We start from the raw sequence: 26,476 nt of genomic DNA on the forward strand, positions 1-26,476 counted from the left end.
TATCACCAATACTGCTCAGGACAATAGAGCTCTTGCTGGTTTCCAGTTAGGTGAGGAAGCTTGTAAATCCATTACATATTGTTCATAAAAAATATTTAGAATGAAGGAAGCATGTCTGAATAAAAAACCACTGAGTTACCATTATGTCTAATTTACTTCAGGTGTAAAAGGTGAATCAATTGTCTTTTTCTGCCTCCTCCCTTCCCTACAGCATTATTTAAGCAGGTTCTGGAATTTAATCATCAATATGTAAAGGAGCAACAGGATTAAATATAGGTCTCTCACTTTTTGCTTGTATCTTTCCGTAAGTAGTTTCAAAATCCTTTTTTGTTCCATTCAGGTATTCCAGAGTGCCAGTTTTTAAACTGAATCCTATGGCATTTAATTTTTTAATCCTGTATTGTACTATTTCTGTTGACAGTTCTAATACTGCAGGTGTTTCTTTAATTTGGTCTACAGAAATTCCAGCCTTCAGTAGTTCCTTCAGTCTGTCTTCCAGGACTGGAACTGAATGGTAAAGAAGGGCAGGACATTTTAATATTAGTTCTTTTAATTCTTGATCAGTGCACTTGAAAATGTTCTTTGAAAATAACAGGCTGTTCTGCATAGTGGCAGGGTGAAGCTGAACAATAAAACCCTTCAGCTTGGACACAAGACTTAAAACTTCTGAATCAGTAAATTTGTTCTTCTGAAGGAACTCCAAGTTTTCTTGGATAGTGGAAGAGGTATTTAACAGAATAAATGGATTTTGACTCAGCAATTTTAGTAGCCAGTTCTTCATATTCTCCTGTGAACCTCCTAGCCTTAAGTAGATACTCTGCAAGGTTTCTACCATCTGCTTGTTCTTTGCAACAGGATTATGAAAAATATTTGATGCACTTGTTAGAAGCCTACTGATAATTATATTCCTTAGTCCCAGGTCTTTAAAGAATCCAACATTGGCTTTCTGGTTTTCATAATGTCCAACTGTAAAAAAAGAGTCTGGGAACTGTTTTATTAATTCAACTAATTGTTTTTCATTTTGACAGACAGACAACCACAGGTCTCTTTGACAGCTCACATCTTTAGGACTGCAAAGGATCCCCTCAGGACAGCATTCAAAAATATATGCTACAGAACTCTCATCAGCTCCCATTTTTTGTAAAATCTTAGCCGTTTCTTTGACATATGTCAGCTCTTTTGAGAGCACCCATGGCTTCAGCCTACGGATCTTCTTGATATCCACAGATAACTCAGACAGACTTTCTACAGTAGCTTTGTTCTCCTTTCCTGAAATGAAATGAGTTGCATATCTGAAATGCTGTAAAAACCTTCCATTCTTTCTGTGTTTCTCTAAGGCTGAAAGGCCTGGCATTAATAAGATGGGCTGAAATCTTGCCAAGAAATTCATAAATAAATTTGAAGGAGCATTAGCCATTTCACTTTGTGGTTCAGCATTATATTGGAAAAGGCCTGTAACAACAAAACATATTAAGAATGTAATGTTAAGCAAATGCAAGAAAACAAAATATCCAGTCTGGGTGCTTCTAGCTCCAGGATAAGAATCCTGGTGTTGCTGAACTACAACTCCTAGCATTCCCCACCAACGATTGTGCTGGTTATGGCTGCTGTGATTTGCAGTCCAAGAACACCTAAAAGGCTAAAAAATTCCCACCTGTTTTAGACGGATGGCTTATTATTATTATTTGAACACTATCAGTCAAAAGACATTGTGCAACTATTCAATTCTTTTCACAACAGAGTTTATTGAAAGAAAAAAGGCAGGGGGGAAGTGGGAAATTCAGGAGGGCTAGAAGCCCAAGGGGGTAACCCTGCTCCATGCAATTATACAAATGAGGCAGGGGAATTCTACAATAAAAGACATGTCTAAAAGCAGCCCATGTTGCTTTAAGAAACACTTTTTCATTTTTAGCAGAAATTGACATATCCCTGCTCCTGTTCAACCTGATTTTTTTAGAATAGAATCAAGCCTCCCTTTCTGGCAATTGTTATGCAAATCCCTCTATATGGATGCATTGTGAAGAATTCCTCACCTTCTGTTTCATTCAGATATAGATAAGCATGGAGCACTAGCAGAAAATGTGTTAGTAGGTCAACAGCAGCAGATGTGTTTCATTTTGCCCCAAGGAGCATAACTCAACTAATCAATAAGGAACTGGGTGACTTCTTGTCCAGCCTGTATCTCCTACTCCATTCCTTCTTGAGTCCCACATGTCTTCTCACTGACCTCATGTGTGGCCTAAGTAAACTCATCCATGGTTCAGCAACCAGATAAGTTAAGCAACAGAACCTAGGCATGAACGGGAAGGAAGTAGTGGTAATCCTGCTGTATCAACACTGTCAAAAGGAAAGGTATTTCTCCATCTTGGCAGTCTGGCAGATCTCCCTTCGCAAACAAACTTATTTTATTTTATTTTATTTTAATGTATATCCTGCCTTTCTCTCTGTACAGGATTCTGAAAGCTGTTTCATCCTCTCATGTTGCCATTTTACACCTACATCTTCATACAGTCAGCCCTTATACATGTTTTTTAATAGACGGATTCAAGTATACACATTTTGAAAATGTTCAAAAAAAGTATAAATTTCAAATATCAAACCTTGATTTTTCCATTTTTTATAAGGGACACCATTTTGCTATGTCATTATATTTAATGGGACTTGAGCATCCACGGATTTTGTTATACACGGGGGATCTTGGAACCAAACCCCAGCATATAACAGGGGTCCACTGTATTTTGTTAGCTCTCAGCCTTCCCACTGTCAAAGGAACAGCTGGTCCTCTCTGAGATATGCCAAATGCATCTGTGGCAAAAGGAATAAAGCTTCTGCCTCTTCAAAAGCACATTCAATAAGTGTTGGCCTTCGCAACCGGGGCGGGGGGCTCATCAGGGAAGATGCTGTACTGTACAATGAGCCATCCACATTCACCAAGGTTAGGGGCATAAGACCCTGATGAAAGTGGGAAAACTGCAAATTAAAAACACCATTTTTTGTTACATGAAAGAATACTTCTCTGGGGATTTACAATTCCTCCAGTGCACCTCTATGGTCAAAATCTGCCAGACATTGACCACAGAATTGCACTGGAAGAGCTACAAATGCCTAGAGAAGTGATCTCTCTAGGAATCTCTAGGTTCTCCAGCATGATTTCTGCAGACGTTGCCCACAGAGTTGATCTGGAGGACCTAGAATCTAGAAAGAACATATTAATCAATTCTGTGAATAAGCAAATCCACAAAGATCAAAGCCGCAAATGAGGAGGACTGACTGTATTAGCAGGCTTCCCTTCTACCTCAGACCCCCTGTGGTTTTTTGTTTGTTTTTTGTATCATCAGTCATCCTAGCAATGCAGAGAGCAGTTTGATCGGACCTGGGATTTAGCCAAATGAACCTGTTTGCAGTGACAGGTGCTAGTCTAGCAGTAGAAGACTAAAATGTTGGTCTCAAATCCTCCCATCCCAAGCCATCTGCAGTTGGGATGGCATGCTGAGGAGGATCATAGATATCATTTGCTGCCAACAAACTTATGGTCTAGAGAAGCCCATATATTGCAACTCCTATGAAGCCAGACATAATCCAAGCACCAGCTCCTGCAGTTGATGCCTGAGTCAGAGGGAAAACAAATAGACAGGCAGATAGACAGATGGAGAGAAAGAGAGAAAATTGTTCTCAACAAGCCTTCTAAGACTATTTGGAGCAGCGGCTGAGAGGCAGGGGGTTTAACTCAGGAGTGGGCACTGAAGAAGGCTGTTGAATGCCATCGTGACCACTGCTTTGGAATGGCCAAAAGCATCACTTTCAGTTGCTTTTTGACGCTATTTGGGGTTGGTTGGATTTACTGTTCGAGGAAAAAGAAGGAAAATGACGGATGGCACACAGAAGTACTGGGACTGTTTTTTCAGCTTTGTGATCCATTGTTTTGGGTTGGAAAGGCTTTTTTGGGAGGGGAGTTGGAGAATCAATGGGACTCCTATGGGCTACCTTGAACCCCCATGGCTTGCACAATTCCTATCCCTAGTCTAACTCTTAAGACAAGGAGCCAGGGTGAATAAAAGGTAAACTGGCATCTACTGGTAGATCTCTGGGTCACTTGCAGTTGATAGCAAAGGTTTCTGACTTCCACCTGTTTAACAACAATGTGAACTAAATATCTGCTGAAATACTAGAGGTGGGAGTTGAATGGGAAACTGTGCAACTACAGGTACAGCTCTATGAATTAAATAGATGTGTTCCTGGACATAATTTCTTTAACAGAAAATTTGGTACCTGAGACAGAAATACAGAAAGCAGAGGGATAGTTTCATATAGCACAGAAAAGAGAAACCCCAACATGCTTCAGCAAAGGTTCTCCCTGACCAAAACTAACAATATGCACATGTGAAATGAAATCATTAGGTCAGCCAAGCCTTACATAGTTCAATAAAAGCATTTCAAAGCTTTTAAAGACCATTTAAAAAGATCTTCCAAAATGCATCCAGGGATGGCTTTGTTTCAGCACCGACCACTTTTCTTCCAATTTCCAAACTTGGTGTCCAAACTCATAGAGTTGGGGGCGGGAATTCAGTATGGGACTTACTTCTACTTAAGGAGACTAGCATCTGTGGGAAATAAAATTAAGCAGTTTCACAACATTCATATTCAACAAGGAGCTGTCATGCTGATATTATCTAAGGGAGTCAGGGAAATGACTGTTGCAAATTGGGTCTGATGTGCTCCTGATGTGCATCAGAACACTGACAAGGAAGTACTGATACACATCAGAACACTCTTGCTACTGTTCTAATACACATCTTCGTAATTCACTATGTTGCTAAGTATGCATAAAGTTATGCAACGTAGACTGCAGAACAGAATTGCAGCCATGCTTTTTTAAGATGCTGGGGACAGTTGGTTAAGCAAGCTTATCTACTCTCCCCTTTTCTCTCTGTTTTGCTCTTCGTGCATGCTCAGAAATGGATTGTGGCAGCAGCTGCTGTTTACCATGCCTGTTGTAGGTAGGAACATAGAGCTGTAGGAATGATTAGAATGGAATCCCATTTTTCTCAGCTCAACCTTTATTTTATTGTTTATTGGACACAGTGTGTCCCTGATACCATAAGTCTCCAGCCGTCCCGCACCATCCTCCCAGTGCTAATGCTGCTAAAAACCATCCAGCTAGACAGAGGGCAAGGGGGACTGGGGGCATAAAAGCATTTGTAAAATGGAGCTTTAACTTAAGTATGTCTGCATACGTCTGAAAAAGATTAATGGGCCATTCACACACTGTACTTTTTAGCACAACTATGCAAATAATCTCAGTCATGCATTCTGGCTTTGGTTGCTCACACATCAGCACTCAAATAAAGATAGAGTTGATAATGTGATGCATTCGAAAGCATGCATTCAAGGCATGTAGAGGTTTACCCCAGTTTATCCCTGGTTTATTCATATTGGTTATTCACACAACTGAGAATGCAAATGTTTAGAAAAATATAGAAAAACGCCAACATCGATTATCTGGGGTTAAGTGGGGTTTTTGCCAGCCCCCTCACAACTTAACTGGATGAATTAGAAATGCAGGTGGGCAACAAAGATTCAACACAGATTCTACCTGTATTATTTTCACCGTCTGAATAAACCCTTCAGAGATCTGCTCTAGAAACGAAAAGCAATGCCTGAGCTGCTAAACATGGGGTTAGAACTGCACAAACACCTGGCTCCAGTTGGTACATATAATCAGAAAAAAACCACCCTCAGAAATCTTAAATGCTGCTCACACCCTCTTCTAAGCATCCACACATTTATGTCAACACTCCTGATGAATTATGCCAGCCAGCTTCACATGATTTTGGCAGGGGAAGGAGGAATCCTAGTTTTAAGGAGAGCTGCAACTTTTTTCCTCTGAAAAAGCCTACTTGGGGCTCATTCCCACTATGATAAGCTCAGCATCTTGATTTGATCTATATGTCTCTAATTCCCACTGGAAATTGATTCTGATCCTCATCGGATCGATTCCATTGGGAATAAAGCAGAGTAAACACAAAAAGCCCAGGTTATTTTGATAGCAGTTTTTTAGAGGTTCTTTTGGGAAAAATTGATTCTGACATGATCCCTACCAGTGGGAACGCCAGATCAGAATCGATTCTTTCTGAGGAGAGGGACAAATGGCAGAGGAGTATGTATGTCCCATTCCTCCCCAGAGATGGCACCGACACGCCCCAGGGGTGCCTTTTGGGTTTTATATATATATTTATATATATATATATATATATATATATCACCTTTAAAGCCCTAAATGGCTTGGGTCCAAGCTATCTTAGGGACCGCCTCCTCCCGTACAATCCTCCCCGCGCTCTCCGGTCCTCTGGGAGGAACTTACTGTAGCCTCTAAAATCTAGGCTTGCGGCGACCTCCCAGAGGGCGTTCTCTGCTGTCGCCCCCAAACTCGGGAATGACCTGCCGAATGAGATCCGTCAGATAACATCATTAGACAGCTTTAAAAAAGCGGTCAAGACGGATCTCTTCCGGCAGGCATTTCCAGATTAACCATCCCGGCCCAGGTTCCCTGATTCCCTCATTCCTCCTGTGACCCCATCTTAGTGATGGTTGAGGATCAACAGAGGGATATCAGGGTTTTTAGTTTTTAGTTTTTCATTGTTGTTTTTATGCTTTGATATTGTGTTTTTAATATGTTATACTTTTTAATACTGTCTTAAGGGGGGGAGGGATAAAGGGTTTTTAATTGTCATATTTTATATTTTACTGTTGTTAACCGCCCGGATTGGTTTGCCAGAGGGCGGTATACAAATAAATATTATTATTAAAATAAATATTATATATATATATATATATATATACACACACACACACACAGTGGACCCCTGTTATACGCTGGGATTTGGTTCCAAGATCCCCCATGTATAACAAAATTCGTGGATGCTCAAGTCCCATTAAATATAATGGCATAGCAAAATGGCGTTCCTTATAAAAAATGGAAAATCAAGGTTTGATATTTGAAATTTATACTATTTTTTGAACATTTTCAAACCATACATGCTTGAATCCATGTAAAAAATCCACATATAAAAAGGGCCGACTGTATATAGAACTAATCACAAGTGCAATATATTGGCAAAGCAACTAGTTGTAAGGAGAGACCCCCAGCCCTGATTCCTCTGAACCAGGCCGTGGCTTGCCCCGGTGCTGCCTGGCTCCCCGCATCGCCGCCGCTTGCCCCACTGCTGCCTGCCTCCCTGTGCTGCTGTCTGCCGTGATGACTGACAGATGAGGGGCACAAATAGGAATGACTTTCAGGGCAAAATAAAGCAATTTCACTCCCAGTAAGAAAAAGACCTGCTTTATAACAGGAACGGTGGACCTTTTATTTTGAATTCGATTATCAACACGGAGTGGAACCGGATTGAGATTCAGACTATACTGTATGTGGGAATGACCCCCTAGATATCTTTAAGTTAAGAGAACAAGAGGCAAATATTCAACAGGAGCAATCTCCCTATTATTACGCCAGCAAAACTTACTGGAAGTGCAGATGTTCAGTGACAAAAAGGGGCACTGTAGCGTCTCAACAGCTTCTACATTTATGGTGGCATCTGGTTTTTTGGAACAGAATAGGATGGAGTTATAAAGTCAACCTTCTGTGTTTTGTTTTTGTTGTTGTTGTTGTTGTTTTTTAAGTGTTAGTCCTAAGGCTCAAATATTGAGCCTCCCCTTTCAACAAGGGATACTTGTCAAGGTTTAGTTTGTTTCAGTGTCAAAAAGAGGAAGAATTCTTGTGACCTGTTTAAAATAAATCTATTTACAGCCAGTCCTCCAAATCCACGGATTCTTTATCCACAGATTCAGTCATCCATGGCTTGATAATATTTAATAAATAAATATATTTCAAAAGGCAAACCCTGAAATTTTGTCATTTTATAAAAGGGACACTATTTTCTATGCCATTGCATTTAAGGGGACTTGAGCATCCACAGATTTTGCTATCCACAGAGGAGTGTGTGTGCTTCTGAACCAAACCCCAATGGATACCAAGAGTCCACTATATTTTGGCTTAACTTTTCATGAATATGGCCCACCTACTGCTTACAATGAAATAAAATGGCATCCTAAATCCACAAAAACGTGGTACAATGGATAGCTTTACTGGACCATCCAAAATGCACAAAATACATGATGCAAACTTCTTCATCAGCCTGGATCTCAAAGGAAATTTTTTTTTGCATTGCTAATGAAGAGCAATACAAACCCCCTCTAATGAAACTTGCCAAGGAAACCCAAATACAGGTTTACCATCTTAAGGTTATTTTTATTGTGTTTTTTTAAAGCATTAGTCCTAAAGCTCAAATACTGAGCCTCACCTTCAAACAAGGAATATTTGTCAAAGTTAATCTGTTAATTTTAGAGTTAAATATATATACATAAATCACTATAAATCCAGGGTGACCAGACACTCTAATTTTCCAGGACATGATATCAATTTCAACCTTCTGTCCAGGAGGAATTTCATGATGTCCTTCATTTTGGACAGGACTAAGAAACATGAATTTGAGAGCCTTTAGGGCTGAAGAGGGGAATATAAATACCGTAAATGAATGAAAGAATGAATTTACAATTCTATGAGTATTTTAGCTTTTTATTTGGTTATGTCCTCTGTTTTTCTTGACTGCCCTACATTTTTGTGGTGCCTTGTCCTCCTTTACGGTTAGGATATCTAGGTCCAAAACACACTGCAGAAATAATCCAGTTACCACTGCTTTTAAGTGCCCTGGCTCAATGCTATTCAATCTGCCTTGGTCCAGGCCTCAGAGGGAGAGAAGAATGCTGGACCTGATCCCCTTCCACACCACCACTCCCTTCTCCTTTTGTGTCATGTCTTTTTTAGATTGTAAGCCTGAAGGCAGGGAACCGTCTATTATCCCCTCTGTTGTAAACTGCCCGGATTCCCATTGATTGGACAGCATATAAATAAATCCTATTATTATTATTATTGCTATGGAATGTTGGGAACTGTAGTTTTTGTGAGACATTTAGCATTCTCTGTCAGAGAGCTCTGGTGCCACAACAACTAAAATTCCCAGGATTCCCTAGCACCAAGCCAGGGAAGTTAAAGTGGTCTCAAACTGGATTATTTCTGCAGTGTGTTTTGGATTTACAGGTCCTAACCACAGAGGAGGACAAGGTACCGCAAAATGGAGGACATCCGGGGGAAACGGAGGACATGACCAAATAAAAAACTAAAAACACTCTTAGAAATGTAAATTCATGCTTCTTGGTCTTGCTTAAAATGGAGGAAACTTTGGAACTGGATTATTTCTGCAGTGTGTTTACAATCACAGTGAGAGAAAAGTAAGATATTACATAAGCAAATAACTAAGTAAATAAAAAATGTAATTACAGTTTCTTGACTTATTAGATTAGTGATCTGCATATGTATATGTACGTATGTGTGTATATATATTGATATAGATATATATTTGAGTTGCATTAGCTCGATTCAATGTTCCCCCAACAGCAGTACTGGAAAGGAAATATGGGGAAATTCCCTATGAATTAAAATTCTGTCCTTGTGATGCTGGCACTAGAGAAACAACAGCTCATGGACTTTTGTACTGTCAGTTTTATAAGGACATTCGCCAACAGATGATTAACCCCCTTTAAACTAAGGTCCAAAACACACAGCAGAAATAATCCACTTTCAGACCACTTTAACTGCCCTGACAATGCTAGGGAGTTCTGGGAAGTGTAGTTTTGCGGGACACTGAGCCTTCTCTGTCAGAGCTCTGGGGCCACAAGAAGCTACAATTCCCAGGATTCCCTAGCACTGAGTCAGGGCAATTAAAGCAGTCCCAAAGTGGATTGTTTCTGCAGTGTTTTGGTCCAGGGCACACTGATGGTCTTTATTTACGCTATCTCTTGGATAGTCAGAACCCAATGGTTAATAACAATTTGAAGTCGAAGGCTTTCATGGCCAGCAGCCATAGGTTTTTTTTGTGGGTTTTTTTCAATCTATGTGGCCATGTTCTACAAGAGTTTATTCCTGACGTTTTGCTGGCATTTGCCACAGATGTTTGTCACAGATGCCAGCAAAACATCAAGAATAAACTCTTCTAGAACATGGCCACGTAGCCTGAAAAACCCACAAAAACTATGTTAATAACAATTGATGTCAGGTGGCAGAGATTAACCTTGTTCCTTGTTTTAAATATTGTACTCATTATTTATATGCTGATCAATGACCAGAAAATTATTATTGTACACTGGTCAATTGAAGTAGATTGGTCAGAACTGAGAATTTTACTATGCTCAGGAGTTGAAAATTATAGTACTGAAAGATATATGGAGAGCAAAGGTGGCCAGGATGATGGAATTCAGGTCATGTCTCTTCTGGGATGTAAAACATTTTGGAAATGGCTCCTAATTTAAGATTTTGACCCAAATAAAAAGAAGTACTGCATAGACAGTCTGGGGTCAGTGAAACCAAACATAGAGATAAGAATTTGATTGATGGATATCTCACAAAGGATAGAGACGTATGTTAGATGTAATATTTGAACATCCAATGAATATACAGGGGTATAAATGTTTATTTCATATGTAAGCAATGAAATGTGATTTGTAGTTTTCTTTGTTCAAGGAGCTATAAAGGGCTGATTCTTTTGGGAATCTGGGTCCCAGTAATTTGGATGAATTTCCTACTGGGAACAGCTGCAGCAAAATAAACCATTTTTCCCCTTTCCAATCTCCAGGTCTCTCTGCTCATTATAAAATAAAATTCTGGTTTTCTACAACACAATGGCTGGAAAATAAATTGTAACTTTAATCACAGTTACAGTCACAGTCTCATAGAGTTGCAAGAGAAGAGACCACAAGGGCCATCCAATAATTTAATAATATAACTTTAACATATTTAATAAAATAACATTATTTAATAATATAACTTTTATTATACCTCCAGATTTGGTTCCCAAACTTTGGTTCCCCCAGATGTGTTTTGTGTGTATGTGCGCGCCTGTGTGTGGACTCCAGCTCCCAGAATCCCTGACTGTTGGCCAAGCTGGCTGGGGCTTCTGGGAGTTGAAGTCCAAAACTCCTGGAGGACCAAAGTTTGGGGATCACACTGGGCCAATCAGCCCTGAAGAATTATTGGAGAATAATTAGGTTCAACTGACTGCAATGCATATGGGGGAAAGAAAGAGGAAAGGAATTATATGTGTATACTTACATACTGCATATGGAAACAGACAGAGCTCAAGTAAGGGGCACTGATGACTACTTAGCTGCAAGGCTGTGGTTGTGTGCTGTCTTCAAGCCTTTCCCTCCCCAGTTGCTCTTGGACCTTGCCTTTCTCTCCAGTGCAGACAGTCCTAGAGGCAGCAATGGAAGCAGCGACCATTTTGGATCCCTCCCTAATTTTAGCCAGGCTTCTGGGCTGTACCAACTCAGAGATCAAGGAAGGGGGAGCTAATGGTAGTGGAAGAAACCATCTGCTTTACTCAGGCCTCACCTGGAATACTGTGTTCATTCTGGGCCCCACAATTCCAAAAGGATGTGGACAAGCTGGACACACACTGCTCTGTTCTACTGTTTTGCATTTTATATGTGTTAATAATATGCATTGGTTTCTAAATTGTTTCACCTAGAATGTATGCCACTGGCAGGCTTATTTTATTTTATTCATTCTTAAAAATTGATTGTATGCAATGTACAGTGCTGCGTACATTTTACTGCGCACATTTTACTGCACTTTATAAATAAAACTTAATAATGTATTGTTTTTGTATGTTTGTAACTGTATGGTGTTTTTTTTAAATGTTGTAAGCCACCCTGAGTCCCAGTCTTGGGAGAAGAGCGGGATATTAATTATTATTATTATTATTATTGTAATAATATTTATTTATATCCCGCCTCTCCAATTAGATTGAGGCGTCTGACAACATTAAAAGAACATTAAAATACAATAAAACACAATATCCCACAAACCCGTCCACCTACAATAAAAACAATACAATTAAATTATTAAAATAAATTATTAAAACAAAACAGGCAGATGATGATGATGATGGAGGGCTACCAAAATAGTGAAGGGTCTGGAAACCTTACGGAATTGGGTGTGTTTAGCCTGGAGAAGAGAAGGTTAAGAGGTGATATGATAGCCCTGTTTTAGGTATTTAAAAGGATGTCATATTGAGGATGGAGCAAAGAACTGGCAAAACCACCTCTGACTATTTGACTAAGAAAACCCTATGAAATTTATAACATGGAGTCCCTAGCCACTGAAGGCCTTGGAGTGACTTGCTTTGATTGCACCATTGATAATCCACCCTTGCAAGGCAGGGGTAGTTCTTGAACCTTTTGTGGGTCTCAGGAGAATGAAGGGGATCTTATGAATACAAGGCAGCACTCAATATGCTGCAAACACACAATACAACCATGGAATAATTTCAGGCCAATTGGTGGTACATCTATACCTGATGCAGGGACGTAGCCAGGATTGTGGGAAGGGGGGGTCCAGACTAAGTGCCACCATTATAATGGGGCTTGGGTGTGGCGGTGCAGCAGCACGCACCATTCATTTTATCTAACGGAAGGGGGGGTCTGGACCCCAAGAATCCCCCCCCCTTGGCTACGTCCCTGCCTGATGCCACCTATTAGCAGAGCAGCATTTCCACAGTCTCCTGCAGCCCATTAGAGGCCAGCTGACAGGCTTTGCAGGCTGGAGTTAGCAGTGGTGTCATTTGAACCAATTACAGTCAGACCTCGGTATTTGTGGGGGACCCGTTCTACAGGTACCAAAATCTGCGGATACTCAAACCCGCGTTGTCTCCAAATGGCAGTGCATGTACACATCCATGCCACCATTGAGGACAACAGAACTTAATGGCAGTGCAGCCGCATGCACATACTGCCATGGAACAACGGGAGATGTCCCTAATGGCAGTGCAGCCACGTGCACGTGCCGCCATTGGGGACAATGTGGGCTTGCTGTCTACTGATGCTCCACAGATATTGAGGGCCAACCATAATGATCTAACTCCATTTGCTTTATTCTCACTCCTGGGTTAAGATAAATAAATAACAAGAGTTTCCTTTCTGAATACAAAACCCTGCATTTTCATATAAAACTTCCAGATTTAAAATGGAGGCGAAAAGGTTTTTAGCAGTTTAGGCCAAATATAATCAATAACATGACTGTGTTAATATTGTAGAACAAATATAGATTCTAATTATTATAAAAGCAAATTGTTTGGCAAATGCAGGAAACTACAGTGGGGGTACACTTAAAAAAGAACACAAGCATAGTAAAGTGTGGAAGCATGCAATTAAAAGTAAATATGCAACTTTGATACAACCTTGCAATAACGTCATAACAGCCACCATATGATTAGCAAATTATAGGGTGCATTGTACTCTCAGCTTTTGAAGACATGTTGTGCTTTGATTTTTCCCCTCTCCTTTCTTTATCATAATGGCATCATGTTCTGTTAGAGGAACACCTTAACATACTTGCTTGGTATACACGTTCAAGAGTTTTGTCTGCTGTTGGTCAGTTATGTCTAAAAATTGGTTCTAAATTGATAGATGCTTGCATAACCAATTGTGCCTATTTCTAAAATGTTTTTTAAATACAGTGCGCACACGTTATACGTGGGCGCGCTATACGCGGCTTTGAGCTTATGTGCAGAGCCATGTAAGAGCATCTGGGGCACAAGGGGCGGTACGTCCCATTCAGATGAATGGGGTGTGCACCCATGGCATCCGCTCACCGCCGCACCACCACATTCACCTGAATGGGGCTTGAGCATGTGCGGTATTTGGCTTACGTGGGGGGGGGTCCAGAACGGTTCCCCGCGTAAGCCAAGGGCACACTGTATTTTATTTTGTGACCACTTCCATCATGATGCTCCTTGCTTATTCCAACTTTAATAGAATTTATGCAAAAGTGAAAATCAGATATTAATTCCTATCCACTTAATCCTTTCTGTTGTATTTCTTCCACTCATCTTCATGAAATACTGGATTCTAAGATAAACATTTTTTGCAGCTAATGAGGAATTTTCCTTTGTTGTAGGGTGGTTGCTGCTACTACTTCATTTTTGTTGTCGTTTGTTTTCACATTGGATTTGACTTACACTAAGAGAGACTCCCAAGAGACCTTTTTATTAACAGCCCTGCTTAGATCTTGCAGATTTGGGGCTCTGGCTTCCTCAGTTCAGTCTATCTACCAGGCAAGTTAACTGACATCTTGTTCAGTATTTATGATGTTTCAAGCTAGTATTTATGATGTTAGAAAAGCAGGCTTGGACACAGAAGAAAGACGAGTGAAGATAGGAGGAAGGAATATCAATAGATATGAAGACAACACCATAACACTAGCAAAAAACATCATAGATTTGGAACAACTACTAAGAAAGATCAAGAAAGGAAATGCAAAGGCAGGCTTAGTGTGGAGCATAAAATAAAATAACTACCACAAAAAAGCTAAATAAATTCAACATAGACAATGAGGAAATCAAAATACTAAAAGAGTTCCTATACCTATAATAAAACATTGATCAGAACAGAGACTGCAGTCAAGAAATCAGAAGAAGACTAGGAATGGGGAAGGCAGCTATGAAAGATCTAGGAAAGATCCTGAAGGTAAAGATATACAACACAGCACTAAAGTTAGAATCTACAAGCCATTGTATTTCTCATTACCATGTACAGATGTGAAAGATGGACACTGAAGAAAGCGGATAAGAAGAAAATAAATGCATTTGAGATGTGGTCATTATTTTTGTTTTCTTAATGTTCAACTGTAGCCCTGCTTTTGTACTTTCTTCCTTAACTTTCCTCATTATCCATTCCAAGCCATTACTGTTTTCTGCAAATAATATGGCATCATCTGCATAGCCTAAGCTATTGATGTTCCTTCCCCCACTTTTCACACCCCCATCCTCGGAGTCTAAACCTGTTCTCTTTATGATATGTTCTGTGTATAAATAGAATAGATAGAGTGATAACATGCAGTCTTTGCCTGATTCCCTTGCCAATGGGGAACCATTCTGTGTTTATATATTGTGTCTATACAGTAGCCTTTATAAATATGTCCTGTTTCTGTACTGATTTCAAGTGTTGCTTCACTTGCATGCATTCTGCTTAGGCATTTCTCTAAACCAGGGATGCGCAAGATGCAGCTCGGGGGCCGGATGCGGCCCGCCAAAGGATTTCTGGAGGCCCGGGGCCCCATTGTCAGGAAGAGGGGAATCCTCACCTGATCGCATGGGGCTTTGGAGGATTGGAGCAATGGACTCTTCCCCCAGAGTTTGCCTCTGCTTCCCAGGGGAGCTTTTGCTGGGGGCAAGCTTACAGCTCCTCTCACCCCATTGGCCAGGCAGGCCCAGATGGAGGAGCTTTTTGCAGACAATCAGAGGAGACAGCCGGTAGGGCAGAGAGAGAGAAAGAGAGAGAGAGAGCAGACAGCAAGAGATCACAAGAGAGCCTTGGGGGCTTCTTCTGGTGAGTGAGGGGGAGGATGGGAGAAAGAGAGGATGCCCAACCACCACATTGTCCTCCTCCTCTGCTGAGTCGTTCACTTTTGAGCAGCTTAGGGGGTTTGCCCCCTGGCAAAACCCCAAGGCCACTCAAAAACAAATGAATTGGCAGAGGAGGAAGAGGACAACATGGTGGTCAGGCATCCTCCACTCTGTCTCCCGTCCTCCCCCTCCTCCTCCTCCTCCTCCTCCTCACAAGGATGCCCTCCCAGCAATGGGGGAAAGAGACAAAAGAGGATGGGGGAAAGAGACAAGGATGCCCATCCACTGTGTTGTCTTCCTCCTCCTCTGCCGAGTTGTCCAAGCGGCAAGGCTGCCCTCCTGGCCCCCAGGCCGCTTAAAGGTGAACAACTCAGCAGAGAAGGAGGACAATTCTTTCCCCCTCCTCCTCCTCCTCCTCCTCTGGAAGGAAAAAAAGAAAGAAAGAAAGAAAGAAAGAAAGAAAGTGAAAGAAAGAAAGAAAGAAAGAAAGAAAGGAGGAAGGAAGGAAGGAAGGAAGGAAGGAAGGAAGGAAGGAATAAAAGAAGCGAAGAAGTGGAGATGGAAAGAAAGAAGGGAAGAAGGGTAGGGGAAGAAAAGAAAGAAAAAAGGAAGAAGGGAGGGAGGGACGGAGGGAGCTCTTTAAAATATGGGGAAATTTTTGCAGGATCAATTTCCTGTGGAAAGGAAACGTATAAAGATTTGTGATGTCTTTGTAACAAACAGTCTATTTAATTACAAAGCACCCGTGTGATGTAATGGTTTCAGTGTTGGATATGACTCTGGACTGGAGACGACCAGGGCTTGATTCTCAGCTTGATGGAAACCCACTGGGTGATCTTGGTTAAGTCACACTCCCTCAGCCTCAGGGGAAGGCAATAGCAAACCTCCTCTGAACAAATCTTGCCAAGAAAACCCGTGATAGGGTCACCTTGGGGTCACCGTAAGTTGGAAACAACTTGAAGATACACAACAACAAATTTAATTACAAATTAACAGGTTTTACAAAGGGATTCAAGAGGATGCAAAATGAAGTACACAGGTAGCCCCAAATTCCTAGCAGCATCTTTCATGTGTATATGTGCTTTCTGTTGACTTATGGTGACCCCATGGATGTCATAGGGTTTTCTTAGGCAAGGAATATTCAGAGTTGGTTTTGCCAGTTCCTACCACTGAAATATAACCTACAGTATCTAGAATTCATTTGCAGTCTCTCATCCAAGTACTAACCAGGGCTGACTCTGCTTAGCTTCCAAGATCAGACAGGATTTACATCCCATAAAACCCAAGCCAACCCAGCACTCTGAAATACAAGCTGTTTACCTTCTAAGCCTCTTGGAACTGCTCTCAGCCCAGGCAAGGCTCACAAATAGAAGTTATTCAATATACATTCCAAGATGGCTTTATCCCAAACCAGGCAAGTGGTCCATTCTGTCAAAAGCAATAATCCATTATCATAATACAGAAATCCCAAGAGACAACTCCCTTCACATATTATCATAAGTTTAACACTGTGCCTATGGCAATGCATCCAGTAGGAGATGGGGGCTTCCATGTCAGTGGGGCAGTGCATCTGTTCCAGGTTTGAAATTATGTAAGGAATCCTAAAAAGCACTGAACACTCTGAAGGGCTCAGAGTAAAATGTAGAGCACATTCACTGCTGAACTGGTACAGAAGCTGCTGAGATCAAAAACTTGCATTCACAATAGCTCTGAGCTGTTATACAGATTAATTTCTTAAAGTAAATGTCATCTGGGAAATGCTGTGTTTGTCAAATATTTTGCTTTCACTTGTATTATATGTATTTATCTTCTGTGTGGCTAGAGATGACAAGGTGCAATCGAATTCTGATGACAAATAGATGAATGAATGAAAATACAGAATAGCCTTGCCCAGTCTAATGTTCTTTGTCACAGCAGGTACTTCCTGTTAGCATCAACCTTTCCTGGTAGCAAGAAAAAGTCAGTTATCTATTCAGTCCAGCACTCAATGTCATGCATGACCTCAGTCTTTGGAGAAGGAATGTCTGTCTTATCCCGATTCCTTATCTTTCTCCTATTTAAGGAGGTTGTTAACTGGCTGGTGGTAGTGGACAGAAGATAGGAAGAGGACTATGGGCCCCTCCTGGCATCCCTATAAAGGGTTATTTAATGCTGCTTTTGTTATTTCATTACATTTGAATGTCATTGTTGCCTCACTATTGTGTTTTTTATGACAGAGAGAAAAGCACAAGGTATATTTCAGATAAATGCACCAATAAAATGTAATCTAGTTGTCAGATTGTACTTATTTAAAAATTGTACTATATCTCAGTATGACAGTTTTTCAGAAGCAAAATTAAAACATGACAACTCCCAAGCATACTGTTACATGATGAAAATTCACATACTGAATGAGGTAGGAAGCATCTCTACTACTAGTTGGGTAGACACTGGCTGTACACAAATGAACTGATGCACACTTTCAAATTACTTCACATGAAAATGCATTTTAGATGCCTATATTTAGAGAATGTGTGTATAAAATATTTAACCACATGAGAAACAGTAAAGGTAACAAAACTGTAACTGGGCTTTGTAGTTGTACAGGAAGGTAGCAATGGTAAGAATGTAGTGGATCCAGGATGGGGGTCGGAGAGACTGACATATAGACAAGAGAAACTAAGAATGCTCCTCCTGCAAACGTGAGCCAACACAAATAGAAATCTCAGCAGACAGTAATCATGGCTTCATAAGAGCTTGCATAAATCCTTCTTTTTCAGCCAATGATCAGCCATCTGCTCCACTTCTCTCCCTTTCCAGTTCAGGGAGAAATTATTTTCCTAAGCCTGAGGCAGCTCTACTTTGGGAGCTGTAGATCAAACAGCGCTTTGAATATTGTGTAAGTGCTGTGACCTGATAAAATGCTCATAAAGACTGTCAGCCTGCTATGTGTTTCAGGTACAATCATCTAGATATCTCTAGAGCAGGGTATCCCTTCCAGATGGTTTGGACTAAAACTCCCCACGATCCATTGCCCTTATTACTGGCCATGCTGGATTGGTCTTGTGGCCACTGAAGAGGGTCAAAGGCTCTCCACTGCTTCTCTAAGGGAAATGTGCACTAAGATCTGGGTTCTCCCAGGACCAGGCTGCATATTCCTTTTTCTCAATGACAGAATACATGTGTTTTTGTGTGTTGCGTGTATTCAAGTAGTTTCTGACTAGTGGTGACCCTAAGGCAAAGCTATTATGGGGTTTTCTTGGCAAAATTTATCCAGAGGAGGTTTGCCATTGTTTTCCACAGAGCCTGGGAGCATGTGACTTGCCCAAGATCAGCCAGTGGGTTTCCTGACTGAGTTGGGAATCGAACCCTGGTCTCCAGACTCATAGTCCAACATTCAAACCACTGCACCATGCTGGCTCTCCATGACAGAATATTGTGCTGCTAAAACTAATTTAGTGCATATACGTCTGTGTTTTTCCCCCTTGTCATCTGGAAATATTATTATATCAAATCAGCCTAAAGGTGTGAAGATCAATGGAAAATATAACTCTCAAGTGACAGCATGTTACTCTCCGTAAATTGTATTGCTGATATAGGAAGGACAATTCTGTCTTGACCTTTTCCAACCCTAACCTATTTCATATGTTTGCCTCAAGGCTAAAATGTTGTTTAACCCGATTGGAGGGAAATGGCTTACAAACAAGGGTTGCCAATTAATCTGAAAAAAACGTGGCTTCCTCCCTTTGGCAGAAAACTGTAGAAATTAGGTGGTGAGCTTTTCATTGTGTGGAGAGAAGTAACAACCCCAGAAACTGGCTGCAAATCAATACAGTTTACCAGAAAAAAATATTTGCAATACTAGGTACAAATAGGGTTGCCATACTGCCGGACCTCAAAACCGGGAAAATGTAGGACAAAATTTTCAAATGTAGGACACACATAAATGTGTCCTACATTTGAAAATTTTGTCCTACATTTTCCCTCGCGATCGCGGCAGGGAGCGGAGGCCAAGCAGCGAGGGAAAGCCTCCACTTAAGGAGGCTTTCCCTCCCTGCCTGGGCCCCGTGCCTCGCCGCGATCGGAGGCCAGGATCGGGGCCTCGCCTCGTTCCTGGCCCCCATGGGGACCAGGAAGGAGGCGAGGAGACCACCGGCGATCGCCAGGGCCTCGCCTTGTTCCTGGCCCCCGCGGGGACCAGGAAGGAGGCGAGGAGACCGCCAGCGATCGCCAGGGCCTTGCCTCGTTCCTGGCCCCCACGGGGACCAGGAAGGAGGCGAGCAGGCTGCAGGGAGGCAGGGAGGTTGGCGCGGCTGCGCCCAAGAGGCGCCTCATCCCTGCAGCCTCCTCCGCCCCAGGCCTCGCTGCCCTCCTCTTCCTCCGCGCGGCCATGTGCGGTGGAGGAGGAGGAGGGCAGCGAGGCCCTGAGGGTTGCCTAGCAACCCCGCTGCAACCGGGCTTTTCCCGGTTTTTGGCTGCACCCGTGCCGTGACCGGGCAGGTGCCGCCAAAACCGGGAAAAACCCGGTTGCAGCCGGGTTATGGCAACCCTAGGTACAAATGGAGATAATAAATAAATAAATAAATATCAGAACCAGAAATAACTAGAGGTTAGTTAGTCTGCTGCAGAACGAACAAACGCACACTCACAGGTTCAGTCTTGTGGCATCTTAAAACCAGGACATTTATGAAAGCCTGATATATATATGTGTGTGTGTGTGTTAGAGTTTAAGTACTCAGAAGACTCATTTAAAAAACAATAATGCCAAAAAACCATAATTTAAAAATTCAAATCAAAGTATTACAGTGCCGCTCTAGAGATTAAAACGTTTCATGATGTTTGCACTGTGAGACAGCTAGGCCTGGCTATCTTTATTTCATATTTACATTTCAGAAAGTAAACGTTGTGTACAGGACAGGAGTAAATCTCCCAAAGGACAGAGATCAATTAAATCTGAATGCTATAAAAGGCAAATTTACTGCGAGTGTTGCAACCTGTTAAAAAGGAAGATATTTTTATTTTAAGACTAGCAGGGAACGTGTTTTAAATAAATGTATATTTTAATAATAATAATAATAATAATAATAATAATTTATTTATATTCTGCCTTTTCTCAAGGGAATCAAGGCGGATTACAGCAAAAGTATAATAATAAAATATTATAAAAATAAAAATTCACAATTAAAGACAATCCCAGAGCCATATTAGGGATGGCTCTGAAATATGCCTAATTATCAAACGAAATATTTTTTTAAAAATTAATTTTTATTGCAAGGTAGCTTTCTTGATTTTATAGCACAACAGTCTAAAACTGCTTGTACATGCTGCTGCTTCCTATTAATCTGATCACACAGTGATCATATACATGTTTATCCAGAGGTAAGGCACACTGATTTCAAAAGGACCTTTTCCCAGTACATGGTTATAAAATTGCAGGCTAAGGTCCCAAACACACTGTGGAAATAATCCAGTTTGAGACCTGCCCTGGCTCAGTGCTACGGAATTCTGGGAACTGTAGTTTATTGTGGTACCAGAGCTCTCTGACAGAGAAGGCTAAATGTCTCACAAAATTACAGTTCCCAGAATTTCCTAGCATTGAACCAGGGCAGCTGAAGCAGTCTCAAACTGGGACCTAAGCGATGACAGGGTTCTCTCTGGTTGCTTCTTGTTCCACTCTTTTATCATGCAATGTCACAGCTATACAGTCCCAGATTTCTCTACACTCAAACTCAAATTTAAGTGGTAGAATTCAAAGATATAGCCGTGTTAGTCTGTAGAATAAGTATGCAGGGAGATCTTGTAGCACCTTGGAGACTAACTGAAAGAAAGAGGTTGACAGCATGAGCTTTCATAGACTACTTCCTCAGATGCTTTTGGTATAATTTAAGTGCTGTTGCTTGAAGATATTGAAGGCCTACGTGACGAACTGCACTCTTTTATGCTATGAGCATCTGCTAGTGGCACAGGCGGGCAGCTGCAATGTAACCCTCTTAAGACTGGCCACCTGTTTTGTGAGAGGCTCTGTACCTTTAAGGACTGTGTGCCAAAACCCAAATGCCATATTTATTTTTCAAGTGTGATCCGTTATGTTTAATTTGAAGTAAACCACATAAAGGGCTACCCTTTAAATTTTGTCAGGGAAGCTTCTGAGACAATAGGATTGCTGGATTAGTGCAGAAGAGCTGCTCTTAGCTGTCATCTTTCAAAAACTCATACATGCTAATAATTGTTGCTGTTGTGTGCCCTCATGTTGTTTCTGACTTATGGCAAACTTATCAAGGGGGTTTCTTGACAAGATTACTTCAGGGTGTGTGTGTTGCCATTGCCATCCTATGAGGCTGAGAGTGTGTGACCCGCTGGTTTCCATGGCCAAGCTGGGATTTGAATCCTGGTCTTCAGAATCGTAGTCCAAAGCTCAAACAACTACGCTATGCCAGATATCTAATAATAATTACAGCTGAATAATAAATGCTAATAAATTGAATAATAATTGCTAATTCTGTAATTGGTTGAAAGCGAAAGGTAGAGATTGGATTGAACATTTTCATTAGAATTAAAGGGGCTAAAAAAACTATCAGCCTTGAAGAGCACCATGGCTTTGACACAAACTACAATTCCCAGAATTCCACAGCAGTGATCCATGACAGCTAAAGTGTGGGTTCAAACCAGATTATTACAGCAGTGTGGTTGGATGCAGCCCGAGGCCTGTCTCTGGATTCTCCACCCTGAAAAATGCCTCTACCTGGTTCTTCAAAGTCCAAAACACACTGTGGAAATAATCCAGTTTGAGACCACTATAACTGCCCTGGCTCAGTGCTAGGGAATCCTGGGAATTGTAGTTTATATAGTGGCTTCAGAGCTCTCTGACAGAGAAGGCCAAATGTCTCACAAAACTACAGTACCCAGAATTCCCTAGCATTTGAGCCAGTGCAGTTAAAGCGGTCTCGAACTGGGTTATTTCTGCAGTGTGTTTGGGGCCTAAAGGCGCTACAAAAGAGCCCTCTGCGTCCTGGTTTCCCAGACTAACACAGCTCTGCGTTTGAATTCCATCTGGTCTGATAGTTATTTATTTACTTAGGGATATGCACTGTAAAGTATGGACTGTTAAAATTGTATATATATATATATATATATATATATATAATATCCTTGCACTGTTTTTTTTTAAATTGTATTGTTTTATGCTTATTGTTGGCTGCCTTGAGTCCCTGTTTTGGGAGAAAGGCGGGATAGGCGAGAAAATGGCGCCCACACAGGGGCTGGCCTGAAGAAGAGCCCTCACGCGGTTCCGTTGCATAACCGCTCCAGCGCGAGCCCTCAAGAGCTGCGTAGCGAGCTAACAGGCAAAGGCCTGTTACAGACTGCCAAAATAAAGTTGCTTCGGGTCTCTTTGGAGGTATGCTGTTTAAATGATGCATGGGTCCCAAGAGTCCGGAGGTCGCACCAAAGCCACACTCCATTCCTAAGCACTGGAGGGCAGCTTTGGTGCAGCTTCCAGATTCTTAGGACACATGCATCATTTAAACAGCATACCTCCAAAGAGACCTGAAGCAGCTTTATTTTGGCAGCCTGTAACAGGCCAAAGATTATTAAGCTCCTAACTGTATTTATAGTGTGCGCACACCTGCGCGCATGCGCGCACTTCCCTCCCTCTACCAGAGGAATTCTTTCCCTGTGCGCGCGCGCGCCCGGCTCAGTCAGCCAAGTCCTCTCCTCTTAATATCAAAGGAGTAACACGCACGCGCACGCGCTCGAAACCTCCACTGAAGCCCCGTGCTCATCCGGGTCCCTGGCGCTCGAAGACGGGGGCGTGGCTTAAGAGGGCCTTAGTTCCCGGTTCCCGCCCAACCGCCTCCCAGTAGTTGTTCTCCTCAGTTTCTCGTTTGTAAACAACCCCATAAAGAGCCACGGTTCATTTGTTTATGTATCAAAGCTTATGGTTCTTGTTATCTCTCCCCCTCCGTAGTGTTCTGTGGAACCTCTTCTTCTTCCACTCTTCTCAACTCCCTCACAAACAGTTCGTTGAGCCATCTTGTAGCACCACTGAGACTAACTGAAAGAATTCAAAGACATAGCAGTGTTAGTCTGTAGAACCAGTATGTAGAGAGACCTTGTGGCACCTTTGAGACTCACTGAAAGAAAGAGACTTGCGTCTGAGGAAGTAGACTGAAGTCTAGGAAAGTTCATGCTGCCAACTCCTCTATTTCAGTCGGTCTCAAAGGTGCTATAAGACCTGTCTACATACGGAAAAGAAAGAAGTTGGCAGCCTGAGCTTTTGTAGACTTCACTATTTCCTCAGATACATCTGTAAAAAGCATCTGAGGAAGCAGACTTCTTCAGTTCTACTTCCTCAGGTTTAAGACTAGGAAAGCTCATGCTGCCAGCTTCTTTCTTTGTAGTTAGTCTCAAAGGTGCTACAAAGATCTCTCTACATAGTGAAAAGAAAGCAACGTGAGCTCTTGTAGACTTCGGTCTACTTCCTCAGATGCATAGAGTAGATAGGAAGGAGTCCCCCTCCTTGGAGGTCTTTAAACAGAGGCTGGATTGCCATCTGTCGGATATGCTTTGATTGAGAGTTCCTGCATGGCAGGGAGTTGGACTGGGCGGCCCTTGTGTTCTCTTCTCTTCCAACTGAATTCAGAAACTCACGCTGCCAGTTTCTTCCAGTGAGTCTCAAAGGTGCCGCAAGATAACTCTATGCATATTATTATAAAGCATCTATGGAAGTAGACTGAGATCTAGGAAAGCTCGCGCTGTCTACTTCTTTCTTTTTAGTCTCAAAGGTGGCCCTATATAATTCTACAGACTAGATGTGATTCCACAGACTATACAACGGGGCTAGACATGCGTTTGGATTCCCTCAGAAAACACATTTCAGAAACGTGAGAAGGAAAACCCCTCCCATGCCGGTCACGTGGTGGGCGAGGAACCAATCGGGACGGAGGGGGCGGAGCTTGGGGCGGAGTCTGTGCCGAAGTTGCTGCGTAGAGTCACAGGGCGGGCGGCGTTGCATTTGGGAGGAAGGCGAGGCGGAGCCCACCCGCGCGCGCCAGCCCGGCTTCTTCCTTCCTTACTTCTCTCTGGGTGCGCGCGCAGCAATAGCAGCGGCTGAAGAGGAACAAACAAGTAACCCAGCGGAGCCCGGGATGCGGTTCCCTCCGACTGCCGCCGCCGCCGCCGCCGCTGCTCCCACCGGATCCTAGTCGACCTTTCCGGACCCGGTGTGGGCTTTGGGGTTTGGTCGCGATGGGGGTGAACGCGGTGCACTGGTTCCGCAAGGGGCTCCGGCTCCACGACAACCCGGCCCTCAGGGAGGTCATCCAAGGAGCAGACTCCGTCCGCTGCGTCTACATCCTCGACCCTTGGTTCGCCGGCTCTTCCAACGTGGGCATCAACCGCTGGAGGTGAGTTGCCTCAGTCTGCGTCCAGACTGGGCAGATAACCCGGTTTGGTACCGCTTTAACTCGTTGTCTAGGTCTTTGCTATGGAATTCTGGGAGTTGGAGTTCGTTGGCCCCACAACGAACTCCAACTCCCAGAATTCCATAGCCTTAGAGCCAGACATCGAGTTAAAGCGGTACCAAACCGGGTTATTCCTCCACTCCTGGATGCAGCCTCAGTGGCTTATAAACGCCCCTTCGCCGAGGGCCCTCTGCGCATGCGCGCTGGCAGCCTGGTTATACAATAGCGATGCAGGCACTCCGTAACCAAGCCTAGAAGTGGCATTTGTTGCTGCTGAATGCAAAGGTATAGCCGTGTCAGTCTCTCTAGATTCAGTATTGCAGCACCCTTGAGACTCACTGAAAGGAAGAAGTTGGCAGGATAAGCCTTCATAGACTTCAGCGTCTACTTACTCAGATGTTTTATAATAATATAATATGTATAGAGAGAGGCGTTCTAGCACCTTTGAGACTCACTGAAAGGAAGAAATGGTCAGCATGAGCTTTCCTTAGACAACAGTCTACTTCCTCAGGTGCATTTAGTGGAGTGGAAGCCAGGGACTGAAATATATATGCCATTGGTTTCCATTGTCCCTGGTTAGAGCCTTCGCAGGCTTAAGTTTACTTCGTCAGATGCATTTAGTGGAGTGCAAACCAGGGACAAACATACATATATATATATATATATATATATATATCTCATTGGTTTCTACAGTCCCTGGTTTCCACTCCACTAAATGCATCTGAGGAAGTAGACTGTAATCTACGAAAGCTCATGCTGCCAATTTCTTTCTTTCAGTTAGCCTCCCAGAATTTCATAGCATTGAGACATGGCATTTAAAAGTGTCAAATCGGATTATTTCTGCAGTGTGGATGTAGAATCAGTCGTCCCTGAGTGCATTTGGGCAAGCAATATTAGCCACAGGTCCCAAGGGTTTCTGGATCTTCGTTGAGACGGAGGGACTTCAAGGATGAGATCTTTGTTTCAGGCCACTCCCCTCGCTGTGCCAGAGACACTTAGTCATCAGCTGGTTATATATAAGGTCATGCTGCTGACCCATCCCCTTTTTCTTGCTATGGCTTGTTCTCAGTTGGACCCTTTCCAGCCTCCTCCTGATGCGCAGCACAGAAGCATTAGAGTCACAATGCCTTCTGTTGCTGTACAAAAATCAGCAAGAGCTCACTTCGCTTGGATGCTTCAGAATCAGCACCAAACTCATTTTCCAATGTCTGAGCGAAAGGCACTTGCTAGAAGCTGCTCATAGAATGAAGTTTGGGAGTTTCCTGTCTGGATCTGGTTTTATTTATTACCAAATGAATACTGAACACTTGGGCAGTGTAAACTATAAGAATGATTTATGTTGCTGAGTGAAGAATCGTAGACTTCTGTAAAGTTGGGAGCTGGTATCCAAGTGGAGGGTTGGAGCCTAGTTTTAAAAAGTCCTTGCTTGATGTACATAAAGCCCCACGTTTTATTCCCTCCAGTTCCAGGATTGGCAAATTCCTGCCTGAAATCTTAGGTCCAAAGCACACTGCAGACATT

The 26,476-nt window shown here is 42.4% G+C and overlaps 2 protein-coding genes across 4 annotated transcripts in view; one reads left to right on the plus strand and one right to left on the minus strand.

The window, feature by feature from the left end:
* Window positions 1-235: 235 nt before the first annotated feature.
* MTERF2 (mitochondrial transcription termination factor 2) lies at window positions 236-11,402 on the minus strand. 3 transcript variants are annotated; one of them, XM_089528042.1, is made up of 3 exons: window positions 11,222-11,238; window positions 5,594-5,637; window positions 236-1,452 (listed from the first exon to the last, which is right to left on the minus strand). In XM_089528042.1, exon 3 carries the CDS (start codon window positions 1,415-1,417, stop codon window positions 236-238), a length of 1,182 nt encoding a protein of 393 aa, XP_089384168.1. In that variant the 5' UTR covers window positions 1,418-1,452; window positions 5,594-5,637; window positions 11,222-11,238. The 3 variants fall into 3 exon arrangements, with proteins under 3 accessions (XP_089384168.1, XP_089384167.1, XP_089384166.1); XM_089528041.1 differs by lacking the exons at window positions 5,594-5,637; window positions 11,222-11,238 and adding an exon at window positions 11,273-11,402; XM_089528040.1 differs by lacking the exon at window positions 5,594-5,637 and having other exon boundaries at window positions 11,222-11,402.
* Window positions 11,403-24,515: 13,113 nt separating this feature from the next.
* The window catches only part of LOC149311842 (cryptochrome-1), a 46,903-nt gene continuing 44,942 nt past the window's right edge, over window positions 24,516-26,476 (plus strand). Inside the window, exon 1 of the mRNA XM_089528045.1 lies at window positions 24,516-24,898. Within this exon, the coding sequence (XP_089384171.1) occupies window positions 24,741-24,898 (158 nt within the window). The 5' untranslated portion in view covers window positions 24,516-24,740. The remainder of the gene's footprint in view (window positions 24,899-26,476) is intronic.

The sequence above is a fragment of the Sceloporus occidentalis genome, unplaced genomic scaffold, assembly GCF_023333645.1.
Source record: "Sceloporus occidentalis isolate IW3139 unplaced genomic scaffold, rSceOcc1.0.p SCAF_5, whole genome shotgun sequence".
NCBI classification, from domain to species: Eukaryota; Metazoa; Chordata; class Lepidosauria; order Squamata; family Phrynosomatidae; genus Sceloporus; species Sceloporus occidentalis.